The sequence below is a fragment of the Hypomesus transpacificus genome, chromosome 6 (genome assembly GCF_021917145.1).
Source record: "Hypomesus transpacificus isolate Combined female chromosome 6, fHypTra1, whole genome shotgun sequence".
In the NCBI taxonomy this organism is placed as follows: domain Eukaryota; kingdom Metazoa; phylum Chordata; class Actinopteri; order Osmeriformes; family Osmeridae; genus Hypomesus; species Hypomesus transpacificus.
In genome coordinates this window covers 12669976-12692987 of record NC_061065.1, presented here as the reverse complement: position 1 = coordinate 12692987, position 23012 = coordinate 12669976, and the positions used below count along the sequence as shown (strand labels likewise).

Here is a 23012-nt window from a genome sequence, read left to right as displayed (position 1 = left end):
ATCTGGCCAACAGTGTGTGGCAGAGCGGTCCAGCCATACCAAAACAGAAACATCTAAGCTCACCACAAACTGTCTGTTTTTAATTATGCCTTGCCACCCCCCCCCCCCCCCCCAAAAGGTTTATCTGATTCTCTTTGCTGACACTTTCTGTGTGGTGCCTGCCAGCACTGCCCTGCTCCAAACTCTCTCCCTCTCTCACTCCCTTAATATCCTGCGAACTCTGACTCCACTTGTGGCTCTTACGGGAAAACAGGGGGCTATAGCAATAGGAATCGTAAACTGGCCTGATGTGGTCATTCTGGAATGCTGTATGGACCCAGAGAAAGGTGGACAGCATACAAGAAGGAAGAAAGCCCTAATGGAATACCTTGTTTTTCTGCATCACTTTCCAAAAAAGCTCCTTGCCGAATGACAAGGATGGATTGAGTTGCTGCATTAAATGAAAGCAGTGCACTTATGAGCTCATAACCAAGACAGAACTAAGACATCATCTATGAAAAGTGCGGGAAATGATGTCATGGCGTACACTCTCCATGATGGAATTTGATGAATGCTAAAACGGGTACTTATATACCTCAGAGTTACCAAGGAATGTTTTCTGACAGTTTGGCTCATCGCTCAGTTCACCAAAAAAAAAAAAAAAAAGAATAAACTGTGTCTTTAGCTCATGTTAGCAAATTGCTAATAAGATGTACCACACGCCTCTGCTTCGACCAACACGGAGCCGCTCTTTCATATTCATGCGGGCCCCAATGACACATTGTCCTCTGTTTTCCAGAAGCCCCTAGCTCAGCAGATACTGCCCCACCCCCCTCCCCTTGGACCAAGATGCAAAGTGAACCTCCCTCACCCCGGTGACATTATAGACTACGGCATAAAACGCCATCTTATGGGACAGAGTCATAAGCCAGGTCTGCCAAAAGGCACAGCCAAAAAAGCAAAGAGCCCATGGATGAGGTGACTAGATAGCAAGAGCCTGCAGCCTCCACTTAGGCTAACAGGTCACCAGCTCACAGGTGGTGACATTTAGAGGAATGTATGACCACATTTGACATACAGGAATCACTTGAATGCACAGTTACAGTATGTGTTGACGAAATGAATTCATATCACTTCAGTTGGGGTGTCCCAGCGGCTGACCAGGTAAGACGTACCATACGTGTACCACGCGCCAACTCTTCGCTCTGGGTTTGATTCTGGCCTGGGCCGTTTCTGCATGTCTTCCCCTCTACCCCTTATTTCCTGTCTATCTCTGCTGAAAAAAGGCCCAAAATATAGAAATATATATATTATTATACATGTACAATAGCTACAATGAATGGTTCTGTTGTCGGTTAGTCCTTTCTGATTGTTTGCTCATGTCCAGGCGGTTGACACAAGGAGCACTCATCCCGACCACACTGCACACTCTTTACAGTGTACATATTTACAGATGTACTTTTTGAATTCAGACACCCGCTGACTTAAGCCCTTCACCGTAGTACACCTGTCGATCATGACTTCACCTCAGTCATCGTCTAGTCTTCCTACCGGTTCTTCCCTACGTTACAGAAGATGTGCACGTGGTGAACCCATCGAATGAGTCATCGGAGGCTATGTAGCCACGACTTCCACATCTCGCACTCCCTCGTGACGGCTCAGCGTGAGGTTTTAGGAGCCTCCTGTTAGCATTCCATCCCAAATATGAATCATTTGCTTGTTATTCCTGAGACAGGCAGACTTAACTGTGTTGGCCTGTCAGCGTTTTCCTTGGTTTGGCAGAGTATCTGCGTTTGTATGACTGTCTGTCTAGTCAGACTGGGGAGACTCGAGGGGTTCGGGCGGGGGTTTTGTCTCCAATATCACTGAAGTAAGACGAGGTCTGCCAGGGAAATGAAGAAGGAAACATATGCCATCTATATCGTGCGGCACCCTTTTCGTTGGTGGCATGGAGTATTCATCCATATGTCCTTGTGGGTGGAGTATCGGTTTTTATTGCCATATACAAGTTGGCAACTAGGCCCATTTTTAAGCTTCTGTACTGTTGTTGACTAAAACATTTCAGAGGGTCTCTCAATTCAATATGTTACTTCAGGATTACGTTAATACAGTTTTATGTCTGTACTCAAAACTTTGTAGACATGCTTTCCACAACGCCATAATGAATATTATGTAAAATATCATTATTTAATGGGTAAGACCTTGATACTTATACGAGATTAATGTGTGAATTAGATTCAATTTTTATTGTCAATCGATTGTATTCACCACATTTCTTTGTAATATGCTGTAGACGTGAAGTTTGACCAAGAGTGATTCCCTCAACCAGTGGCAATGTTCTCACTGGGAGAAGTTCTGAGTAAGAGTAGACTTCGATGATGATGTCTGGGAGTCCCGTGACAGATTGGCGAGTGCACGTGTGTGTGTGTGTGTGTGTCTTCCATTTCACATGAATCCTCCATGTGACCGTTACAAAGGAATATCATGACATCACCCCTGTGCTCCCGCCAGAGATGCTTCGGAAAAGTTACTCACTTGATGCTTACCACATGCACATGCGCACACACACACACACACACACTCAACGTACATACCCATTCACATTCAAGGAGACAAACCCTTGAAACGGATTCCAACAGGCATTGACAAGACAGACAGACATCCACGTCTGAGATAAGCTAGCTGCTAAACAGATCAGAGCCCTCTAACCGGGGCCTTGGTGGCAGCTCTGTCTCGTATTCGAAAGAACCGCGAGAGCCAGCGATGATGATGACCATGATGAGTTTAACACATGGAGCTGCTGCCTGCTCCTCTGTCTGCTCTGGCTACTGCTCTGCTGCCGAGGTTTCTCATATTCAGACAGAAGTTGACGACCGAGGAGCCAGGACCTTCAAACACCATAGAAGGTGATGAAAGCTTACTAATTACTGTTGTTCATCAACTCGACAGGCCCATTTTCGAAGGGGCAGTAGATGAGAGCTGCCTTCACTTCTTTTGTGTGGAAACAGCTAAATTAAATATTTCAGTTGGCTCCACCACTATATAAATCATATCAATGAGGCATTCCAATGAAAGGCCAAAATGATAAGAATATACTGGTGTGGTATGATAAAAAAGGTTGGGTAGTGTAGAGCTGGGATCACTTGGGAATTTGCCAACATACAATAAAAAACATACAATACTTTTGAAAACAGCTATCCGTGGACTATCATTGGATGATACCTTGAGAGGGGAAAGTATGGTACGTGTGTATTGTTTGTTGAGGAGCATCACCTACTGGCTCAGTGGAGAACTGCCAACTTCATTACATTGGCCAATGAGGTTGAGAGGGCACCTGAGCCAATAGGAACAGACATCTGGTTTTGAAAGCACTGATCTTTTTCCTCCCAGTATCTGGTGTGAAGAAGTTCATTACCTGCAGAAGTAACATCAAGCAGAAAGATCCAGACCCCATGTCCTTGTTCAAGTAGCCTGGAAAGAGAGAAGGATTAAGACCAATTCATCACTACTGTATTTTTAGATTATACACAAGAATAACAAATATGGCTTCAACATCAGCATTAATGTGTCTGAAAATTACATTCGATAATGTTATTCGAAAATGTGAACGTGGATGTGATCAATCTGTGGCTTTTCAATCCTTAGACTGAATACTAAGACTTAATGATGCTGTAATAATTTCATAAAGCATTATATCATATTTTGCACAAGAAACCATTGCCTAAATGGATCCGAAAAGTGGTCTGTTGAAGCAAAAGGTACAGTTTTCAAGCATCTCTCGAGTCATATCTCAGTAAACTGAGATCTAACATTTCTCCAAATCTTTTCTAAACTAACAAAACATCATAAACAGTGAAAAACTACAGAAGATAGCAGATTGTCCCTCGGGGGGGGGGGGGGGGGGGGGGGGGGAACTGGACAAAGGTCATCCTCACAAAGTCACAGTCCAAGTTACAGAAACAAACAACAGCAAGTGACCTTCACTCACAATCTCAACAAATCAAAGATGCCTCGTTGTTGCTGTCACTGCATTCCCAAGTTCCCCCTAGAAACAAAGACTGAACAATTGGAAACGGCCTTCGGTGGTGCAAGAAAGTGTGCCACGGGGAGTGTGGGAAACTCATTGATGGATGCCAGGGATCGGGTGCATGACCTAAAATAGCTCTGCAGGGGAAGAAACCATCTAATTCCCGCTCATTCTTTGGTTCTACAAATAGTCTGTGGCCCTGTTTTTGGGCTGAGATCACTCAGTTGAGCCCGACCTACCAAGGCCATCTTATGAATGAAGACATTCCAGCGAGTGCTTGGAGCAACTCGAAAGGAAACAAGTTCAAAAACGATAAATAAAAGAACCGTTCCCATTACCCAAAATGGGTCCGTGGAGAACAAGAGATTCCAAGAGGGAATGATGATGACCACCCTGAAACCCCAGGATGAAATGGTGGTTTCATTACTTCTCCATTGTCTCAGACACAAAAACAAACTGTAAAGCACTATGTATTTACACTACAACATCCACTGTGTTAGTTTGCAATATCCACTTGAATCGCAACGACACTGGATTTGAAACTTTCTTCTTCCAGACAACCACGTCAACTAAGTGGGGCAGGGAAGAAAAAACAGTGGATCAATGAATTGGTATCAGATGTAGTGTATGTGCTTCACTGTACACAAATAGTCCTTTGATGCAGACAAATCGATCTGGTCTCACTTTTCCCAGATACCTCCCAACAGGAAGGAGATGAGCAAACACTTTTGTAGTGTGAGAAAGAGGGAAGGGCAGAAAAAACTACAAGAGTGCCTCATGAAAAATTCTCACTTTTATATCTACCTTCCTGAAACTTTAGCCATCTCCAGGGAGACAGTAGGATTAATCAGGGAACCAAAAGTCCATTATTTTGTGAAGGAACTTGTTGGAAATGTTATTGTATTGTGCGGGTGTTGTTCCTGTGCTATGCTATAGTGTGTATGCATGTGTTACTTAGAGAATGTAAATAAAGTAATCTCATTGCCAACATTCAAAATGTAAGAGTAAGTGCTACACTTGAAAATGGAACGATGGTCATTAACGGACTGAAGACCAAAACCTCTAACAGGAAAATCCCAAACTGCACTTCAGTATTTCAAAGATATGCGGGAATTTGACAAATATTAACCTTATTTGGGTATTTTAAAGCGTCAATATTGTGCATACCAGTTGATCATGACTACCTAAATAATGCTACTGGCTCTAGACCTTTGAACTTTGGGGTCTGAGAAACGGTGAGCACGTTCTAGGAATAGAGATCGAGGAGGACCATTTTTCAGAAAAAAGGCAAATAATTATAACTTGAAAGTCATGTGAATAGACCTTCTTTCGTCATACGACATGGCAGAAAAATGCATTTTATGTGAATTGTGGGTTGCAGAGAGCACGGGAAAACCTTATTTTACAAACAAGGAAGCTGCTTTCATTTGAAACTCTATGATGCAGGAAGTTAGGGGCACTTTTGTTGAGTTCAGCTCTTTATGAAAATGTCCATTCTAATGTGGCAGTAGTATAAAAAGAACAAGGGAGTTAGTGTTCAGAAATTTTTACATTTTTATAGAGAGGGTAGTAAGTCCTTCCTGTTAAATTACATGTTGTAAAGACCTGGTCTCTGAATAAAAATAGATATATAATCCCCAATTTTTTTTTAACAAAAAATGTCTCAAGAAACCTTGACTTAATTCATTTGAAATGTGTGTACGAACCACATAAAAAGTCCATGTTTGCCAAATTGCTGGGGAGTTTGCAAGATATGAGGAGAATAGCATTACATTTGTGAACTGTTGTCCTTGAAGAGATGGGTGTCAAGGCCAGGGAAAGAGCAGCAAGTAAGAGCTCTTTAGAACTCTAGGGAGTGAAATGCTAATAAATGGTCTAGCTACTGAGATTCTAGCCATAGTGTTTTAAAGTTCAAAGCAAAAATGCAATTCCATATCCATTTAAGACGGTGTGTGTGTGTGTGTGTGTGTGTGTGGAGGGGGGTGGAGGGGGGGGGGGTGGAAACACAGTACAACAACAGCACTCCGTATGAACCATATGTTCTGTGTGTGTGTGTGTGTGTGGAGGGGGGTGGAGGGGGGGGGGGGTGGAAACACAGTACAACAACAGCACTCCGTATGAACCATATGTTCTACAAGATCTAGTATATTCCACTAGAGGGAGTGCTACCATTTTTCACAGTGAGACCTTGTAGAACAGATTGTGGTACCCAAAGTATTACTAAGTCTGTAGTAGCTATTCATGTATTGTCTATGGTCACAAATAAACATAACCCTAATTTGAATTTTCCAGTAACAACTTAACCACATAAAATTATTATTGATCAATAGCATCTGAAATCAATTAATTGTTAATACATAAATACCAAAACACAAAAAATTCATATGCAAAATAATGCAGTTGCATATTGGGTATACTCATTTTAGAATAGTGAGTGTTTCGGATTAGTATGGCCTACAGCATACAAAAAAAACGAAAAAAAAATTTGCCTGCAGAATCATGTTGATAATACGATAACCTGCGGTCCCTCCTCCATCAAACGTCACAACTCTGTATAAAACTAACGTGAGCCTATACTGAATGTGCGCATAATTCGGCAACGTGACAGTTAGACAAAGGGTACTAAGGGAGATTGTGGAGTACAGATCAAGTGGCAAGCATTTGTTTCAGGAAAAAATTTAAAAAGTCTAAATAATGGCATGTTCTGAAACTACTTGGAATGCAAACGAAAAGTAAATTGTCTTTAAAATTTTCAGCGTTAAGATGGAGATTGAGCTGAATACTTTTTTTTAAAAGCACCCGGTTTTCATTCGTGCGGAGTTGCTAAGAAAAAAATGCGTAATGAGCAAATATGCAGCTGGAATTCTGAAGACAATAGAACAAAAAGGATTTGCCACAAAAAGGAATAATTGGAAATTGGAAGACAAAATACAACGGAAACTGCTCTCAAGTTTGCTAAACAGACTAACTAATTTGGATGATATTCACCTGTGAAGACATTAATTGAATGAACATACCAAATGCAGACAGAAATATGTATTTGGGAAAGGTTTTACTGTTTGTTCTTCTCATAAATTGCGCGACTTTGAGTTTCTCTTTATCTACATGTGCCACAGTGGATATTGACCATGTGAAAAGGAAGAGGGTCGAGGCAATACGCGGACAAATTCTGAGCAAACTTCGACTGACCAGTCCGCCACACTCTCTTGGACCAAGTCAAATCCCCTATCAAATACAAGCATTGTATAACAGCACGAGGGAGCTACTTGAGGAGCTGCGAAGAGACCGGCAGCAAAGTTGCGGCCAAGACAACACAGAGACCGAGTACTATGCCAAAGAAATATATAAATTTGGCATGGTCCAAGGACCACCAGAAAACAGTAAGTCATTAAAAACTCACGTTACGTTTGAGATGATCAGTAGTTTACAGTCTAACGCGGAAAACAACTGTGGCACAGGTTGCGCGTTGCATTACGCGCGAGATTAGTGAATGGAAAGCGCGTCAATTAGTTATTTTAGTTCATCTAGCTATATTATGTTTAAAATAATGAAATAATAGATATAGTTCTGATATCATATTTAAAATTCATATTTTAGTCATATATTTATATTGTACAGGCAAGGTTTACTGCTGAGTGACGACACATGGATCTCTATCTTAAAGAGAGTGCTATCAATAGACCTCAAGGAATGGCGAGAGACTGGGTTTGACAGCAGAAATGAATTCAGCAGAAAGGTGTTCATTTCAGAAAAGAGGGAATGTCTACACATTCAGACCTCAGAGGCTGCTCATAACCAACCTGTTGTAATCCAGGACCAGTGTTAGGTGGAAACTCACTCAAACTCCTCCTCCATCATTGTCTTTTTGCCTAGATACTGTTTTTTTTTTTTTATTGTAGTCAGATCCAAAGAAGAGGAACGCTTTCCCAGGCTGATTGGGAATCACTTCAAAAGGAGGAAAAGGAAAAGTTGATAAGTGGACAGGGAAAGTTATCAGATGAAAGACCTTCCCTTAGGTTGGCTAGAGATGTCCCCCCTCCCCCTTCTGCCTGTCTAAGGAGAGGCTGTCCCCCTCCCCTCCCTTCTGGAAAGACAGAGGTATTACATTCGAGCTTAGGTTAAGCATTCATTCCCAGACACAGTAGAAAGACCGACTTTTTCCGACAATATGGACTTCCATCATGCTTCCCCATTATAGGTCAATGATCAGTGCTGATTAGCCGTCACCATGATCGTCTTACAAGGTGGTTCACATTTATGGTCACAACTACAGAACATGTTTAAAAAACCAAAATCACCTTTACTCAGGATCTTTATAATGAGTGTGCTTATGCCTTTGGCATTTGTATTGGCACCCTTTAAATGGCACTCACTGCTTTACTGTCAAAGCCAAACCTCAAATATGCACCATAAAAACACTGTGAATTGAATTGAAATGGCCATTAACAGTCCTACCCTGGAAATGGTCCTAAAACTACCGTTGAAATACTTGATAAATACACCTACATTTACATTTAGCAGACGCTCTTAATCAGAGCGACTTACAGTAAGTACAGGGACATTCCCCTGAGGCAAGCAGGGTGAAGTGCCTTACCCAAGGACACATCGTCATTTGACATGGCCAGAAATCAAACTGGCAACCTTCAGATTACTAGCCCGACTCCCTAACCGCTCAGCCACCTGACTCCCTCCACCTAAACATGTTATGAAATATGTGTAAGGCCTCTGTGCTATAGACACATGTCAGTACTTTCAGGGGAATGCATGATGTAGTATGAGTCACATTTTCTGAGGATCAACTCTTGGTGTGTGCAAGAATGGGTAGAGGCCCTGGACTAAGCCGGGAACATTGCATCATTGTCCCTTTGACATCAACAGGTGTTTCACACAAGACACTCGCTTCCCCTCCCCAGTTCGGTTTTAGTTCATATCAAGTCCTCCTACCAAAAGTAACACTAAGTATAATAGATTAGCTTGAGGAATAGTACCCATTAAGGGCAAAAGGTCACACTATAGTCAAATGATCCTGTCACTGGTTTACTTAATCGTATCCCTCACACTAAACAGAGTTTCTCATAAAGATCTTGCAATTCAAATGTTATGTTTTTTAACATGCTGTTTTCTTTAAAGAGCTCTCTTTGAATACTTTCATACTCTCAGACTTGGCATGGTGGACATGCATTTGAATTGTCAAAAGCCTTATGCATATCCAGCCCATTGAGACTATGAGGCTAATGAGTTTTGCATACACTGCTTTTTGGAAGCAGTGAGCATCGCAAATAATTTGAACGTTCGCTCTGCTGGTTCCCCTTTCCTCTGGCTGGCCGGCCTACAGATTGAACATTTACCTCTGAGGAAAAGCAAAACTCTTCAAGTGACTTCCAAGAAGACTGGCACTCAAGTATGGTTTTGTCTTTAAACCTGAGATCTATAATGGCATGGCGCAGACTTTAAAATATACAGGTTTCACAGAATGGTGCCAAATATTTATCTGCTGTAATTTTAGAGGAAGGAAAAAGTTAAAATAATATCCTATTTAACAGAAACAAGGTGTCTCTATGTCGAAGGCATAGAACAACCATAGGACCAAGGCTGGATTGTGTACATTACAAGGAAACATATTTTCCTCATCCTCTGTGCTTTCTCCTTGGCCCACTCTATTCAAAGCATTTGGCCGTTCGCCAAAGCACTAATAGGGGAGTTTTGGAAAGACAGTGAGAAATGGACTAAACCAGCATCCTGTTTTTGTATAGCAGAGGATCCATTTGGATGGACATAGTCCATTAGGTACCATTGGCTGACAAGGGCATGGCCACCTGTAGGTGATGCACCTCGAGGTGAAAGGTTCAGAAGTCTGGCGAAGTAGGATCAGCTTTGACTTGGAGCCGGTGACATCATGGTGTGGGCAAACACATTAGCTTTGACAGTGTTGCTGAAAAGCGTTAGGTAAAGTGTTGACCTTTGGCGGATCTGAGGCAGTCTCAGAAACCAGCTCAAAATCCTGACAGGTGCAAATGAAGCAGAAAGCAGAGAGGAAAGGTAAATGAATTGTGTTGGAATGTATTGGGAGATCGCACTTTTTGAAACCTGAAAAGTGTCCTTTTATAGAATTGTACATGTGTCTGGCATTTGCCAGGCATGGACTCATTTCAGCGCGTGTGGAGAAGTCATCATGGTCAGAGGGGGCTTGCTGGCTGGCTCTGGATAGTGGTCACTAGACCTGCGGAGGCTAGGCCGTTTGATATACAGGAATACCCGGGAGGTGAAGTCATCCGAAGACAAACAGGGACATTCATTTGCTTAGAAATTGTTCCCACTTAAGTCATAAAAGGGAATAATTCAGTAGCTCTCCGACTTCCACGGATAATCACATTACCACATTCCATGCCAGCCACCGTGTACTGCATACGAGGTCCTTTGAGGAAAGTTGCCCCAGGGTACAGTAGTTCAATGTTAATGATTCACTTCGAAGCACACAATGTGGTGCCACAGGATATAAGTGATGACCATTCATAGAATAGCTCCCGGTGCAAGTAGTTACTGGAAGTGGAAGCTGGGTTGCTAGGTTAGGTCAGTAAAGGTTTCTAAATGCGGTATGTAGTTCTAGAACCTCCTTGAGCCCAGGCTTAGCATTCTTGAACTCAGTAGATAATATCTGACAACGGTCAGACACATTTTCACACATTAATTGGAGTATAATTTAATTGTTCAGCAACAGAAATGAACATTCCACTGTCTACTATTTTGGAGCCTTGCTGTATTGCATTAAGGGGAAATTACACCAGACTCTTTGACAAAAAATTCAAACAACAATCTTTTGATTGTCTATTTAGAGTCAGGTTTTAGGGGCTCCATTCTGGTTTTTACCCTCACTACAAGCCCCTCTCCAACAAAAATTGAAAGCATATACAAAAACGGTGACTTCCTGTATTTGTCCGAAAAGTATTTGTTTGAAACCAACCTCAAGCTTGATCTCCTCTCTTCCAATTACAGATGAGCTGCACTATTGTCCAAAAGGTATCACTTCCAAAGTGTTCCGCTTCAACGTCTCTGCCATGGAAAGAAACTCCACCAATCTGTTCCGGGCTGAGTTCCGTGTTCTGAGAGTACCCAACGCCAGCGCCAAGAGGAACGAACAGAGGGTTGAGCTCTACCAGGTGTGTAAAGGTACCGTTTCCATGTCCTTCTACCAACTCAAAAGAATGTGCTTCACACACATACCCTCAATCTCCCAAATTATTCCTTTTCAAAAATCCAACTAATTCATAATTCTTTAAATCAACATCTGGCCCCTCGCTGACAAAGACTTTTAGGCAGGCTGGGAGTTTGATTCTGGATGCTGCTTCTTAAAGAGCCGAACCAGGAATTAACTGTAGTTTGTTTTACCATAATGACATTGACCAGAAATCTAGGCGCTTGCGTTCCACAACCCTATTTATTCAACCTCTAACTCAGAGAAGAAGCCAATGAAATCCAGCTTGTGGTCTCACGGTGGGCCACAGCCAGACCCAAACTCCAGGTCGTCAGTCCTGGAGAATGTTTTTGGGACCCCGACAGGGTAATGTTAGTGTCAGCAGCAGTGGGGGTAGAGTACAACTCTGGCAACCCATGAGGGACCAAATTAAACACGGACAAATCTTGGTAGTCTGGTTATTCAGTCCCACTAGACCTCTCTATCAAATCACACTCAACCTGGGTTCATAAGGTTGTTATAAATGTGGGTTAGGTTGAATGATGACATTCTTTTGGTTTGAAAATGGTGGATGAGTGACACATGAGCCCAGTCTATGCAGAGTTTCTCATTAGACCACAATTAGAGCTACTTTTCCTCTATTGTTGTGCCTGAATGTAGGATTTTATTTCATGTGATTGGAATTTAAAAATGACACCACAAAAGAACACCTGATCATTTTCTACAGACTCCAAGAGTCTGCTCTTGATTCTGTAATTATCTTTTGGGGCTACCGTACAACGATGTCTTATTCTACTATTATGTAATATTATGGAATGCTATGTCATTTTAGAAATATTGTGAGTATAGTGGCTCATTTATCAGGAATGTAACTCCAATTTCTATAGCTCAACATTTCTCCAAAGGCCTGTTCCAGAAGCCTTTAAGTGCTGCTCTGTCAGCTGTGTTGCTTCCACATATGACTCACCCCATGGTGATCTTACAGATTTTGAAGCCTAATGAGCACATTGCTAAGCAACGCTACATCGGAGCCAAGAATGTCCTGACCAAAGGCACTCCAGAATGGGTCTCCTTCGATGTGACAGAGACTGTGAGGGAGTGGCTGACGTACAGAGGTGAGGTCATCTGATCAGGCCCTTTTCCCAACCTCATATACGAGTAGTAAAGTAGCAAGATACTTAAGATGTATAAACAAATGTATTCATGGGGGGGGGGGGGGGGGATTACACATGGGACCTCTTAATATGCAGCCAAAGGCTGTACCACTGAGCAACACCCTTCGCCCCATTTTGAAATTGTCTATAACAACCCGATTTCAGGAACAAACTTGGGACTGGAGATCAGCGTGCACTGTCCCTGTCATACCTTCAGCCCTAACGGTGACATCATTGACAATGTGAACGAGGTGCTGGAGGTCAAGTTTAAAGGTGAGAGGACAACACCTTATTTGATTGTTTTTTTTTTGGGGGGGGGGGGGGGGGGGGGGTCCGTTAAGGATTTAGGAAATGTCTTGAAATTAAGCAAAAAACATTTCATGAGGAGTATTCCTTGACAAGGTCATTAGGTCGGTGGAGCGTCATTTAAGACCGCCCGGTCGCTGTGTGCAAGGATGCAGCTCCGACCTGGAGCTTATTTCTCGACTCTTCAGTAGAAGGCGTGTCTGACCCTTGACCTCACGTTGCAGGGGTGGAGGGGGAGTACGAGGACCAGAGCCGCTTGGACATGGGCCGTCTGAAGAAGCAGAAGGAGCAGTACCTCCCGCACCTCATCCTCATGATGATACCCCCTCATCGCCTGGACAACCATTCCACACGCCGACGCAAACGAGCCCTCGACACCAACTACTGCTTCTCGTAAGGCTCGGCTTTCAAAGTGGCTCAAGGCTCAGTTGTTGCTCATCTCTAGATAATTGTGTTCTCGATGCAGTGAATGAGAATGTTTTATGCTGTGGGAACCGGCGCCCAGTATTTGACAGCTCAAAGTTCGATGGATCTTCACTAATACCGTCATGAGGTGACAGCAAAGTTCTTGACCTAGTTCTGCATACTTTTCTCGCAGCAACGTTGAGGAAAACTGCTGCGTTCGTAGACTCTACATTGATTTCCGCCATGACCTAGACTGGAAGTGGATCCACGAGCCTAAGGGTTACTATGCCAACTACTGCTCCGGGCCATGCCCTTACCTGAGGAGCTCTGATACTACGCACAGCACGGTGAGAAAACAGCCTCTGGCTAGCTAACTGGTAGCCTGATTTGGTGGGTACTAGAGCTACTCCTCCAGAGAAACTTCTGGAACAAGCTTTCCACTTAAATACTCAAACTGTATATGTATATTTTTTTTAGTGATCTACCAATCTGACATATGTTACTGGGGGATTTAGCCTCGGTGTTAGTGCAAAGTAAATGTACAATGATAAGTCCCTTAAATATAATGCTAAAGTACTCTGTACTCTGATCAGAGCTAATGTGCTCCTGCTTCCCTGTACCCCTGCAGCTGCTGAGCCTATACAACACTCTGAACCCCGAGGCCTCCGCCTCCCCATGCTGTGTCCCTCAAGACCTCGAGCCCCTCACCATCCTCTACTACTCTGGTCGCACCCCCAAGGTGGAGCAACTCTCCAACATGATCGTCAAGTCGTGCAAGTGCAGCTGAGAAGGCCCGAAGAAGCCAGGTAGTCCCTTTGGCCTAATAGTCCCCCCTCTTGAGAGGCTACCTCTACATGCCGGTTCATTTCTATACTTCAATGGACATCGGGGCCTCGTTGGCCAAGGTCGAAACACCACTTCCAAAACCCCCATCCTTGTGTGAGTTCATCTTGCAGTGTTTGACCATGGGGACCACTTTTGTTTTCCTTTGTTTATGTTTGGTCAGTTAAATATGCCAGGTAGTATTGCTGTACATTTTGTTGGCCTGTCTTTGGTTCTCCTTTTTATAGACATTGGTGGGCATTATCAGCGAATACAAAGCAGGAAGGACCGATTTGCTGCCATGTCGAAAGACATAGCTGTGGTCAGGAAGGGGAGGACTGAGAGAATGCCTGTCGGATTTGCAATGGAAAGTGAGTGAGCAAAAAAGGTTGAGGCCAAACTGTTTTTGTGGCCATGGCAGCCTTGAAGATTTTTGACAATCAGAACGGTCAACAGAGAGAACATTTTTGCATAATGGAGAGGATTCAACGTGCCAGCCATTAGCACACCTCAACACCGACGTTCACTGGAAGATTTCATCCCTGACGGCTTCAAATGATCTTTTGGGACACCATACAATATGCTGGAAACAACTCATTGTGCAACTCATTTTGGGTGACATTTCTTTGACGTTAATGGCTGATGTGCTTTGTTATGCAACGGATGTCAAGTGGTGATTGTTTCACTACCTGAGAGAACATTAATGCAGTATGTGTTTCATTATTATCCCTGGAAACTCTTTTATATTAAACTGTGGTCATTGATTTCCTTATGAGTTTTGGAAGATACTGTGTGTTCAAGCTCAAGGTTTTAAATTCAGTTTTATCAGACATTTTCCATTTCATTGGGGAAACGTAAATGATTCCGTTGTGCCAAAAAGTGACAAAAAAAGAATGCTCAAATGGACATACGCTCCATCAACCAGTGACAAAAGACTGCATTTAGATATCCCCTTTTGGGTTCATTTTGTGTCAAATTTGGGGTCCCACGCCAGTGCCTGTGCTGCCAAACAGAACACTTTCATTTGCTCTCCTCTTCATATTTTTGTCATAGTTTTCTTTTACAGTGCTAGGCCGGATGAAACTGGATGTGTGAGTGTAGTATAGAGGGGTGTGTTTGTGTGTGTGTGGGGAGGGGGGGGGCACAACCAGCACAGTCTGGGTATCAGTTAAATTAAGTCCATGATAGTCACACACGCTTTTACACCTAGAAACTTTGTGAAGTCCACAACAATATGAATTTGTGTCACAAGCTAGCGGCCTCGTCTTTCTTGGAGTCTACCTCGTCCCACCTGAGTTCCATCTTAACAACACACATGCAGCAGCCATTTCTTTCACACAGTAATAAATATACCTTTGGCTCTGTTCTAGAGTCGTGCTCCCTGACTACTTTTCCAAACCTGGCAATCGAGACTACAGACAATAGTGACATAGTACAGTAGTTTTTAGTACACAAAGTGTGAAAAACCTTTTATGTTTTTGTTCCCTCCATTCCTCCACAGAAACATTTTAACCACCTTTTAACGACAACAAGAAGCCAGCATTGACAAACAGCAGAATTAGCACTGATGCTGCTTTCTCTGAACCGGGCTAATGTGTTCTGACAAGTGGTCAGAGAGAATGTCCTGTTCATGGGTTCACTATTGCTCTTGTCAGAGTCAATGAGAGATGCGTCATGATGGAGCCACAAAGGCTGGCCGGGTTTCATAAGCACTGAAAGTGTGTGTGTGTTGTGTTTGTGTGTGAGTGTGTGTGTGTTTTCCAGTGCTCCACTCAGTGATGCTGACAAACACCCATGGTAAAAGAGCAGCCATGCGCCATGCATGGTTGACTCTGAACATCACTTACTGAAAGTTGAGCTCCATTATCTACCATTCCCAGGTCTCCAAAAATCACCCATCTGCCCCTGTCTGGCCTTCCATGAATGTTAACCCTGCTTTTCTCTAGAACCAGAACGCAAATTTATGACATTTAGAAGTCGCACTATGAGATCGGGTTGCAGCCATTGATGAGTGCCCTGTATGGGGCCTTTGTGAGTGCACACTTTCCTGGGGAAGAAAAGGAAGGGGGGGAGGAAGGAAGGAAGGACGAAGGAAACCTCTCTCTTTTTGCAGCTTCAGACAAAGTCCCGCAGGAATGGAGGCTCCTTTCGCTCCTGTGGGTGACCAGCTGAGCCCCTTAGCCCCTACCTCAAATATCTTCCAACATCGAGCTACTGAATGAGAAGCCCCACAGTTGGAGTCAAGAGTACTTAGATCCAGACCCGGGTCAGAGTAGGAGTACTCAGGTCCAAACCCGGGTCAGAGTAGGAGTTTTGAAGCACCCCATGCTCCTCCAGAAACTCAGTGATGATGAATTACGTGACACGTAAAATGCACACAGGTTTGGAAAACTCAGTCTGCAGCAATTCCCTGAGCAGATTAACAGATGTGTAAGAGAGAAGGGAGAGAGAGAAAGAGGGAAAGAGAGAGAGAGAGAGAGCGAGCAAGCAAGAAAAAAAGAAAATCTGCTCAATATGACTTAGCTGCAATAAAATCATCAGGTCACTTCAGCCCAGTTCTCAGGCCCCAGGGTGGAAAGAGTTGTGTAACTTGACAATGAGAAGAACACACACACAAATACACACACACACACGCACGGCCAGTGATAGTAGTCACTGGAAAGGAGACGGGGTGAACAAATATGTAAACACATCAATGTCACAGGCCTTAATGGCTAAACAAATGGATGGGAGGTCTGGATCAAACTGAGGTGTTATTTCAGGACACAGTGTCCCGGCAGCAGAATCCTCGTGCCGCAAAAGGCCTGAGGATGACAACACCATTGCTTAATTTTGAGTTTAAAGGAAAGCAGAGATTTGGTACTTGGGAGTGGAAATCAAATTGTTGATGCTATCCTATAAAGCGACTTGGCCCACAGTCAGTCAGTAAAAATGAACTCCAAAAGATCCAAAAGTTGTCTCATAATTCTTTTTGCATACTCTGATAAGTCTGGTAAGACTGTTTGTTGCGGTACATCCCCAAGCGGAACATTGCTCAACATAAGGAGTGAGCAAAGGGTCACTACAACAACACAAACAAAACAAACCCTGTTTCAGAAGGCTGAGAGGGACACCTGTGTGTGCACCCCCCCCCCCCCCCCCGAGTGCCCCGTTGCTGTAATCTCATCCCCTTCTTTCATTTGACTGACCTTGACTTGGTGGAAACACTTCCACAGAATGATACCATTTACTTAGGCCGGCTAGTTGACAACAGCTGTCTTCAGGCACACCTGCTTCTCTTAACATTCTCAGTCAAAGGCCTCTTTCCAAACCATCGGCCTTGGTGAAATCCCCGAGGATGGCTGGTCTGGCTCATCTGCTCGTCCGGGGGCAGCAATGGCGAAGCAGAAACTATGCTAACAATTTTAGCATGCCTAAATGCAAATCCAAATTCATTCTCTTGACTCAATCTGACTGCAACAGTGGAGAATATATTGTTGTTACTTCTACTGTGTATTGAAAATGACAGCTTCTGTTTCAAGATGCATTCACCCATTAGGAGTTTTGTAAAAGCTGTAAGCAAAAACAGACTTGGTCATCGATTGACAAAGTCAGTGTGGGGTTTGAACTTTTCAGTTCGAAACAAAGCATTTTTCAGCAGGCTCATACAATAGGATCAGACGCTTGCAGGTCCATTATTTCTCCTTCTCCTCTTGCAGAAATACAATACTAGCAAGTTCTCCCCCAACACAGCAGACACACAGAAGACAATATATCATCATATGCACACAGGGCATAAACTTCAATAAAATGATAGAATAGGCTCCATTGTCCAACCAGGCCCATGACTAAGGCCTACTAACGGTTGGTTTTAGATTTCTTTGCTCCTCCATTTTGTCTCCATTTAGTGATAAAAAGTAGCAGTCCACTGACTACAGCTTATAGACAATGATTGTCTGCCTCCCATGCATAAGACCTAAAGAAACAGCAGGGCCCATGGCTGAGGGAAGACCTCAAACTAAGTGAAGCTTAAGTATGGTGTGCATGTACGGTGTGTTTGCGTATGTGTGCGTGCATATGTGTGTAGGTGTGTGCGTGTTGTGTATCAGAGACAGGGAGACTCACTTAAATCATATGAACGCCTGAACATTAATCCTAGGTATATTATACTCTGGGTAATGATAACGCTGGTTGCTCCCCTCAAAAGCCATGAAGTGGATTGATGAGGGCATTAAGTCATTTTAAACGGGCTTTTATACAAAATGTCTCTATTCTAACAAGCAGTTAAGACGGCATCAGCAGGGAGTTGACTTCATAGCAATTCCAGGCTGGACATAAATGTCAGTTTGTCCTTGTGCCCTGATACAAGTTTCATTTGGAGAGCAATAACCCCTAAATCACGTGGACGCTCCCATTTTGGAGTGCAAGTCAAAAGATTCATTGGTGTTGTACTAGTGCCTATCTAAGTAGCATTTTTCTAAGGAAAAGGCTGGGTGAAAAAGTTGACCAGAACTGATGCCACATCTAAATTGGCTCATACTCGTTAGAATAAATCCGGAACCGGGTGTGTGTGTGTGTGGATGGTGGAGAGGGATGGGGGGGGGAGGGGGGGGGGCGGTGCATAAACTGGCCTCCTCTTTGCTGTTATTTTTGGTCATCTTATGTGTTTCTCTATTGTAAATAATGAAAGATATTCATATCAATCAAACAACAGGCTGTTTAAGCTTGGTATTATTCAAACGGCGGTCGAGAAATTATTGTTTACACTGGTGAACAGGCCATCACATAAGCTGTAGAGATATTAAGGGGTCAGGTTTGTATGTATGCCAAACACGCAACCGGGTGATGTTTGCATTGTACAGTTGATTTCCACTGATGAGAAAGTGGTGAAATTCGTACATTTGTAATGCTGCAGTAATTACCATGCTTTTAGTAATGCGATATTTCAGACCCACTGCTAAGCAAGTGACGAGCATAAGCGGAGATTCTAAGGCCCTCCAAAAGTCAATGAGAAACAGGTTTTTGTTCAGGCCTCCCCCTTGATCTGTGATTGAGGTGTGTGCAGACACAAGACGAGATTCTTGGCCCCTTTCGTAAATCCCTTTGGATGAAGCCTTGTACAAGAATAGATGAGTACATGTGGAAGTAAAGTGAGATTATGTGACTCCTAAGGCTGGCAGCTTTCTATGGTCACTGATGACTGAAGATTCCACACAATATATATGCACCATAACGTCTCGGGGGCAGTGAGAAATTACAATGCATTATGTTTTCATAGTATTTTATTCCCAAAGCTAATTACTCAATTTCAAGCCAATTACATGGACAGTTTTGTTTAAAAAGTGTGGGTCTTGTCAAAATGTAAATGCTGCCCAATTATTCAAAAACAAACAGTTAATGAATAAACCTTTTGCGAACACTGATAATTCTGTTTGATTCTGTTTAGGATAAAGACTTTTTGGACGGGATTTATGTGTCTGAGGTGTACATTCCTTTGCCTTTTTCTTCCCCGTGATTCTCGAATGACTTGGATGGCGATCAGGAGTGCCTCTCGCAGAAAAAGTCATCTCTTCTTTCATCCCCGTTTCTACTGTACGAGAGGAGGCCAGACTGTCTCTGTTGAAATTAAGGATAATTTGGGAAGACTGAGCCCCGTTGAAAGGGGATGAAGGGAGAGGAGATGATGTGTGAAACCTCAGATTAGGGGTTTTATCTTACCTTTTGTTTCCTTCTCCCTTTTCAAAGATGAATGAGTGGATAGAAGAAATATAGCGGGGGTTGTGACTGTAATGGTGTGTGGAACACTGCATGTACAGACTGAAACCAAAACACCATCAAATCCTTTCCATGTTCCATTGAGCTTGATGGACAGATTACAACTTCTGAGTCTTTCTCTGTGCTGGAAAACAGACACAAAGAAATTTGCACCGTGCAGCGTCTATGGAGCAGTTCATTTGTCAACGACTGCTGACCCTCTCCCCCTTACCATCTCTGACCATCGGAAGACTGTCATCAGGATATTACATGTTCTAATAGACACTATCCCTCACAAACATTTGCTAAAAAGCCTAGAACAAACTTTGTTCACACACAAAGAGAAACACTCTGCTTCTCTTGCTCTCTTTTTTTTATAACTCACTCACACAGAGAGACTCCCTGTTAACAGACATGCAAACAGACACTCACAGTGCTTTTGCACACACACACACACACACGCACACTCATACAAATATTTAATACCTTGCAAACTGTGGCTGTCATGCTGCAATCCCGCCTTCACTGTAAACAAATAGGCTAAAACATGGGCGGCCCCCCGCTCGAATTCCCACTACATGATCATACACAACCACAAATATGGGACGGATTTGGGAGCAGGGAGGCTGCGTCCTCGCTCACTGACAGCAATGGGAATGGTTTGGCCGTGGTTGTGAACACTGTCACTGTAGGCTCTGTCTTCCTCTCCCCCCCTCTCCCCCCCTCCCCTCTCTGTCCCTCCCTATCTTACTCTCTACCTCTCTCTCCCTCTTCCTCTCTCTCCCTCTCCCTCTCTCTCGTCTCTGTTTCTCTCTTAAGACAGGAGGAGTATGATGGAGCCTCTTTCACTAAAACCATGTGCTTTAAACAAACAAATGTCTGTCACTGACAGTGATCTTGGGTGAATATTATGTCATTTGGCCAGATGTTGACTTTTAAAGTCATAACTCTAAAGCGTGGGAAACCAATTGTCTCTCTCTCTCTCTCTTGCTGCAATCTTCTCCCTGAACTGGCCCAATTTTTGCTTTTTGTTCGCCTCCAAACAAAACAACCGCTCAGCCACGCCTGTAAACAGCACCATCCATTTGAACCGTGTTTTGTTTACACCACTGGCTAACTGCAAACATCCCTGCGGTCGGGTTGTGGCCGCCCTCAGCGGTCCAAAGATTGTAAAAGCCAAGGAGCAACAATTGACATTGGTTTCATTGTGTGGGGTTTACCTTCTTCAAATTCCCAACTTGAATCTGTGAATTAAAGTTATCCTTAGCACAGCCACTAGACCCAAGTTTATCATCGCATCTTTTTTCTTGTAGCACTGAGACATGTTTTATTCCTCATTACTGTGGCACCAAGTACCCTGGCTTCATCATTGAGCTGGCTGAACCCCTGTTTTGCCCTCATTACATCACCAGACTCAATGTTTAAATCCTTGATTATCTACTGCAGTTACCATACTGTATGTACTATTTGTTTGAAGTTTTTGGTAAATGATTATGCTCAATGAATACATGCAATGTAAATGCAAAGGTAACCTTTGCCTTTGTCAGGTCTATCCTATATCATTACATCATATATGCAACATTATTTTGTCCCTAACTTTAATCTATGAGTTTAAATTAACCTGAGCTCAGCAATTAGGACCAAGTCTATCCCACATAATCAGTTTGATATCAAACTGAGTGAATTCCTGCTCGTTCCACTCAGCATATCTCTACATCACCTTCATGTTGGAGATATACCTGGGGGACATGGTTTCACTGTCCCATGAACGATCCCAACTCAGGTTTCACTCTGCCGGTTCGAGTGTAATGAGAGGTCAGGAATACAAGGTTGAGTGGGGAGATTTAAGGCAAACCCCTTTCCCGAGGAAATGAAGAACTCCTGGGACCCTCAACATTGGGTTATCGGGACTGTTTATCGGGGAATTTCCAGATGAATTCCCCTAGTCTTTGGTCAGCCTTCAGTCGATCCCACAGTTGAAAGAACAACCCATGGCTGATATCTCTCCCATAAATACAAACTCACACTTGCGGGCATACATACCAACAAACACGCAAACCCACACAAACACACGCCCCCAAACGCTATCTTTTGGGACACAAAAACTGTATTCTCCCATGTTAACCAGTATGCCACCCCACCCTGATCTCATCCTTGATACTTTCTCTGTCATTCTGTCTCTCCACCGCCAGCACAGGAGAGAAAGACCGGATACATCCTGCCCTCAGTGGTATCTAATTCAATCTCTACTTCAACCACAGGGACATCTGTAAACATTTGGTTTGTGGGTGCATCAATCTGGAAAATCTGCCTTGTCCTTGACCCCCCAGGAGCACTATACTTCCTCTCTGCTGAGTCACACACCATCATAAACCAATTAAAGGGTCATTTCGAATCAAGTCAAGTCAAGGAAGGCCAGAAGACCATCAAGAACCAAGTTAAGTGACTAGGGGAGGAGGGAGAGGCTACAGTTGGTTCACTGAGATGCGCTCAAAGTACTGATATTGTAACCATGCTCCATTTCACATTGTACGTGATGAACTGACCTCCTGCAAGGATAGTTAAGGGTTCAATAAGTACCATTTATTTATAAGCTCTAGATTAATCATCTTTCCAAAGTCTGTGGTTTAACATTTTATATGCATGTTTGTGTTGGATGTTTATGTTATTTGTTTACGTATTTTATGTAGTGTGCGTGTGTGTGTATCGTTGTGTTACTCCAATTAAAACCTTTCCTCCCCCTCAGTCGTGAGTGATATGGGAGGGGAGAGGAAATAAGGATTACAGAGATCACCTTTCACAGAAACACTGTAATCGTCCTCGTCCCAGCCAAAGAAAACAGTCACCTCACTCACATTAATGAGGCCCAACCTCATCTGCACTACTGACCTCAGCAGAACTGTGGCTCTGGCCAGAGCAGGTAAATAAATATACGAGCAATGAGCAGTGAAAATCACTGGCATCAGGCATCACTCACAAACTACTTGGATCCAAAATCCTGGTGGGCCCGAAATTGACATGGAAATGCCTAGCTATGGCTTTGTAGTGTCAAGGTGAGTTGCTGCATTAAGGCAAATACAATTCAGTAAATATAGCTGCAAGGAACGCAGCAGCCCGTCTGGTCTACAATCTACCCAGACGCTCCCACGTTACCCCGCTCCTCATCTCCCTCCACTGGCTACCCATAACGGCCCGCATCAGATTCAAGACCCTGGTACTGACCTTCCGAGCAGTGAACGGGACTGCGCCCGACTACATCAAGTCTCTCCTGCAGCCTTACACCCCCACCCGCCACCTACGGTCTTCTTCAGACAACCGCCTGGTGGTCCCACCTCTCAAGACCGCCCGGTCCCAGCACAAGCTCTTCTCCTGCCTGGCACCCCAGTGGTGGAAT

General features: G+C 43.5%; 1 protein-coding gene and 1 long non-coding RNA gene across 2 annotated transcripts; one reads left to right on the top strand and one right to left on the bottom strand.

The window, feature by feature from the left end:
* Window positions 1-6596: 6596 nt before the first annotated feature.
* LOC124469136 (transforming growth factor beta-3 proprotein-like) lies at window positions 6597-14660 on the top strand. Its single transcript, XM_047022235.1, has 7 exons — window positions 6597-7386; window positions 11000-11163; window positions 12184-12313; window positions 12518-12625; window positions 12883-13051; window positions 13257-13410; window positions 13692-14660. The coding sequence occupies exons 1-7, from the start codon at window positions 7014-7016 to the stop codon at window positions 13848-13850; spliced, it is 1257 nt and encodes a 418-aa protein (XP_046878191.1). The 5' UTR covers window positions 6597-7013; the 3' UTR covers window positions 13851-14660.
* Window positions 14661-19171: 4511 nt separating this feature from the next.
* On the bottom strand, window positions 19172-20191 carry LOC124469178. The gene is made up of 3 exons (XR_006956263.1): window positions 20105-20191; window positions 19583-19763; window positions 19172-19480 (listed from the first exon to the last, which is right to left on the bottom strand). It is a non-coding gene; the product is annotated as an uncharacterized LOC124469178 (long non-coding RNA).
* Window positions 20192-23012: the final 2821 nt, after the last annotated feature.